This window comes from Olea europaea, chromosome 14 (assembly GCF_002742605.1).
Source record: "Olea europaea var. sylvestris chromosome 14, O_europaea_v1, whole genome shotgun sequence".
Classification (NCBI taxonomy): domain Eukaryota; kingdom Viridiplantae; phylum Streptophyta; class Magnoliopsida; order Lamiales; family Oleaceae; genus Olea; species Olea europaea.
The window spans coordinates 17,269,448-17,274,770 of record NC_036250.1 but is presented as its reverse complement, the minus strand read 5'-3'; the positions used below and the strand labels follow the sequence as shown (position 1 = coordinate 17,274,770).

Below are 5,323 nucleotides of genomic sequence, written 5' to 3'. Positions count from 1 at the left end.
AAAAAGCCAATTTTCAATATAACCAAGGTTCCATTTGGTTTGAATTATGTATGTCTTCATTATGCTTATTTGAATAATCAATTAAGAAGTGATTATGAAATCGTAATAAACTTTTAAAATTCTATATAACTAGATTAGTTCTTTGCTATAATAAAAAATATTAAATTTTAAAGATGAGTAAATCTTTTGTTTTTAACTAAATCCATAAAATGATTTAGAGCAAATGGGGGCTTAGTAATGGAAAATTACAAAATATTAGGAATTACTGAAGTCTTTGTGGGGGAAAGAAGAAAAATGACTATCATCTATTAACTCCACAAGCATGGTTAAAAAACTGGAATTATCTTTAAGACCGTCAAAGCCATATACTCACAATTTCTCCAAGAGAAGAATATGAAAGAAAATATGATTCCCTTTTTCTGGCATGCCTACGTTGTTGTGTCAGCACTAAATTGCTAATGTCAAACACAACTTAGCTTTGAAGATTCTGATGTTTAACCTGGTAGTAAGGTAATTATGAGATCACGTGGAAGATCAAAGAAGGGAAAAAAATTGTAACATGAACACCCCAGTTCATTGAAAAGATACAAAGTCACACACACTTCAGCCAGGACTGAAAGGTGAGCGTCCTCTCATGGTTTCAAGTTTTGTAAACGAGTAGCTAAGATTTCAAGAACTTCCTATGATGATGCTATCATTATCATGTCTCCTCCAAGTAATTTTGCAGCCACCAGCTTACCTCTGTACTTCATTTCTGATTAAATAGATTATTCGTTTATACTAGCATGTTGTTGGCACTCAACAAATTATAATTTTTTCAAACACACTCTTTTTTGGGTTTCAATAATCACATGTTCCAAGTTTATAATGATGTATCGTGATTCAGTAACCATCAAAATTTGTACTACAGTTTTTCTCTGCGAGAAAGTAAACGCAAATCGCACTTGAAATTTTATTGATTAACTCAGACTAAACAAAAATACAATAACAACATATATCTGGCGCATTTATTCCATCTGTCACTTGGATAAACAACTGTTTGAGTAATAATTTTTAATGCATTCAGGCATGTATTTGTGTATAACATACAGTAACTTAATCCAAAGCTTTTCAACATTTCAGCAGCTGCAACCTATCTAAACTTACTCAACACCCAGTAGTTCATTTCCCGGATTTGTTCTCTTTGTTTTTATTCCCATATATCAATCCAGTTTCCTGCCAAAATTTACACCTACACTCCCGTGAATTCCAATTTCCATCAAACAATAAATTTCTACACAAGTAATAAAATTTATGCAGTACCTGAGGATCCGGAATCGGTTTGCGCTTTTCCACATATTTATAAGGATCTGAAGCTGCCGCTAACGCCGCCCTCTCCTGCCAAAACAAAAATAAATATATAAATAAACATCATAGTCGTAAGAAATTAAAATTTGAAGGTGACATAGAGAGTGAGCATTTGCCTCTTGCTCTTTTTTGAGTTGCTGTGAAGGCCTGACCCAGAGGAAATAAGCTAGAGTTCCGGCGACGACCCAGGAGGCCAAATTACTGCCTCCTCTTAAGCCTCCCATAGAATTTCCAACAAAGGACCTCACATTCCCAAACGTTCTCCTCCAACTACTCGTCATTTTGGCGGGATCTTTTATGAATCTCAATTCAGCCAATAATTTCAACTACGCTTACAGAATTTAGGGTTTCTTTTTTCTTCTTTTGCTTTTTCAGATTGAGGGTTCGAATAATTGAGATAAATAAGATCTTGCCGTCGTTTGAAAGGGCAAAACTGGAGGTTGTGATGGGGAAGAATTGAATGAGTGAAGAATGCGTGGCTAATTGCTGGGCACTCACCGCCTAGCCCTTGGTGGTTTAAGCCTGCCCACTGGTTCAATTTTTCACCAGCCCACTAATTCAACTTTGAGCAAGCCCATGAAAAACTAGTAGCCCACTTATACAGAATGATGAAGAGGCCATGGACATTCATTCCATTCTGATTTCACTTCTTGCTTCCCGAGCCTTCGACTGCTTGAAAGCGCTAAAACTCTCTTCTTGAATGCATGGATGATAAAATGTCGAGTAATGCTACACTTGCTAAAAATATTTTAAATTTTTTTTACAGAATACTCACAGTAACGGGGCCCATTACAATAAAATATTCACACGGGATTCACCCCATGTGTCTAACCTATTGAACATCTGTGCAAAACTCCTTTTACGCAGGTCATTTCCCTAAAATGTCTCGATCTTGCTCCGTTATCTTGTTTCAAATAGGCTAGATATCCTTTGTTCATTATTTTTACTTTTCTATACTTGAGTAAACAAATAATAATAGTTCTATTTTCACTTTGAAATAATTGAATTTGCCAACATTCTTAATTTTCATTAATTATTTTTTATCAATATATACTAATATCTCCTTTAATTAGAGTAATATGAACACATAATATCATATATAAGAAAGAAAAAGTATTGAGTTAATATCTCGTAGAATCACTATATTTTCCACATTTTTTTTATTGACAATTGTACTTTCCAGAATGTTTTTTACTAGTCACAGAACTTTTGCGACAAGGAAAAAAATTAACGATTAAAAGGTACATTGAGTATACATTATCCATGCCATTGTTTCTATCTATTTTTTAACGATTAAAAGGTTCTAAACGTGAGTATACATCAGGGCTGGTTATGATATTTTAGGGGTCTTACACCAACTTCAAATATGAGGCCATATTGAAGAAAATCATTGTATTCTTATTTAAGCCTTTCTTATAAAGAGTTATAATATAATTATGAAAAATCTAATACAAACAACTAAACTCTAAATTTTGAAGAGAAAAATAACAAAATGTCGAATTTTTAGCATGCAATACAAATTATAAGTGAAACTTGGCATATAGAATTATAATGCAATGACAAAGGGGTCTATTCGTTTCATTGATTTTTTTCTCACTGCAACTATTTAAAACAAAATTAAATATGCATTTGAGATATTTATGTACAAAATTAGAGAATGTTGACCGCGAGAGATAATATAACAAAATAATAAAAATGAGGATCAAATACAAATGAGCCACTAATTTTATATTAATTCATACTAAATTAACTTACAAATAAGAAATATGTACACGGACAAAAATTTATTAAATTCAAAGTGCATTCAACAAGCATTTAAAAATACTATTATCATGAGATTAAATCAAAACAATAATAATAACAGCCTATGTACTCTGTGGTATATATTTTGAAGATAAGAGAGAAAGAAAGAAATCTATAAGGCTGTAATAATAGCAGTGAAACCACACCAATCTACTAAATTGAATTTTTAAAATTTTAATTCAAAGTGAGATATTCATTTCTTGTTGGATTGAAAAAAATTATGGTGGGTTACTTTTGGACGTGGAATTTGAAGAGACAAATAGACCTTTTTGTTTGGATAAGAGAAGGAAATTAATGATTGGAGATTAATGATCAAATTACTTATAAAGAGAGAGTAATGTCGGTGATATATTTATACGATAAATAAATGTAAGTGATAAATTTTAGAGTAATGCTATGTAACTTCATTGGGCTTGCATCTTCAGTTTAAGTGATGCTAGATGATAGGCTAAATGAAATGTGGAATTAAATGAGCCATTTTGTTCTACTTATCATTTAATATCACGTTAGCGTCATTTATACTGGGGTTGCAATTCAAGTGAAATTAAATAGCATTACTCTAAGTTTTATGTTATTAATATATTTTTTCTAAAAATTTCTGTATTTTCAACTTTTATTAGTTTCTTGTATTTGCATATTAATAATTCTATTTTAAAGAATTTACAAATATATTCTCATTTTTCTTCAACCAACCAATTAGCCTTACATAATTTAGGGTCCTTACCGAACTGGAGCCTTAGACGACCGCCTACCCCACCTATAGTCAGAGTCACCACCGGTATACATTATCTATGCCATTCATCCTATCTATTTTTTAATGATTGATGGAGGCTAATGGTAAAAATTGTGAAAGTGGAGTGCTCTTTTGTGCATATAACCCCTATTTTGCTTAAGTTAGATATGAAAATGTTATCGTGTTCTAATGGAATTTCGAAACTCTTTAGTTCAAGAGATGTAGAACCCCAAATAATTTTAAACATCTTAGTAGCACTAAGACGTGAATATTGGATGGCTAAAATATACTTCAAATTTTTAGTCTCATTTGAGACCCATTTACGACATAGAAAACATTCGATTTGAAAAATGATATCTTAAAAAAAGCTGTAGCTCTTTGAGTTGGCTTTCCAACGCACTTTGAATTACCTCAATTGGATAATGGGAGAAGAAGTTATGATCGAAATACTAAAGGTTGTACAGTATCAACCGAAGTACGCGGAATATGAAAAGTCAAATTCCTACACGATTTTCTAGCACCTTCTTAAATCTATAACTCCCACATAAATGGCACCCGTATTAATGAGTATTAGGCCCTTCACTTGCCCTTAAATAGTGATATTTTCACCTATAAATAGGCCCCAATACATACACATTTTTCACACCAAGACAAAAACTTCTAAACATAAAAGAGAGAGTTTTCAAGTCTAGAAAAAAGAGAAAGGAGAGGGAGGAAAATTAGTCTTTCCTAGAAGTTTTGGTGCTATCAAGAAGTATTTTTCCAAGAATTAATTCTCAACGGAGTGTTTTTTTTTTAAACATCAAAGGAGTGTATTTTACAACAAGGTTCAAAACATCAATCAAGGTAGGTAGATGTGCAAAGTGTTAATTCGTGTTAAATTATAAGTTTCTAGCAAATGAAAATTTATGTTAATATTTGTATGTCTAATGGTACCTCCGGTACGGCATACATCTCCATGTCTAATGGTACCTCCGGGTACGGCATGTACTTCCGGTCGAGGCGTCATGTTAAGTCATGACTCTACGTATTTGGGATTCTACCGAAAATCCTACTATGAAAATGTTTCTAAAGTTACAGCTTTGAAATGTATAGCTTGATCACGAATGCACCAATGATATCTATTGAGTTTTTTTAACTCACGGATTTAACTCCTTCTCTACAGATTGATATGATTCTACCTTGGGCCTAGATGATAGAAAAGATGGAGAGTAGTGCAACGAACCCATGGAAAATCAGGTGAACAAGTTATTTAGATTTATTTTTGTAAACGTTTTCAATGTTATTTCTTTAAAGTATTTGAATAACGCTGAACGCGAGAACAAGTTGTGTTTTTTCAAATAAATTAAGTTCCATTTTTTTATTCAGTGTTTTATTTAAAGTATTCAAAAGGTTGTTGTTAAAATTATCATTTGTAAAAATTAAGCTTCTGCTAAAACA

General features: G+C 32.2%; 1 protein-coding gene across 2 annotated transcripts; it reads right to left on the bottom strand.

Annotated features, from left to right (window-relative positions):
* Window positions 1-928: 928 nt before the first annotated feature.
* Window positions 929-1,834, bottom strand: LOC111409360. Of its 2 annotated transcripts, none has more exons than XM_023039416.1 (3): window positions 1,464-1,834; window positions 1,303-1,377; window positions 929-1,231 (listed from the first exon to the last, which is right to left on the bottom strand). In XM_023039416.1, the coding sequence occupies exons 1-3, from the start codon at window positions 1,626-1,628 to the stop codon at window positions 1,226-1,228; spliced, it is 246 nt and encodes an 81-aa protein (XP_022895184.1). In that variant the 5' UTR covers window positions 1,629-1,834; the 3' UTR covers window positions 929-1,225. The 2 variants fall into 2 exon arrangements, with proteins under 2 accessions (XP_022895184.1, XP_022895183.1); XM_023039415.1 differs by having other exon boundaries at window positions 929-1,215; window positions 1,464-1,833.
* Between the last annotated feature and the right edge of the window lie 3,489 nt (window positions 1,835-5,323).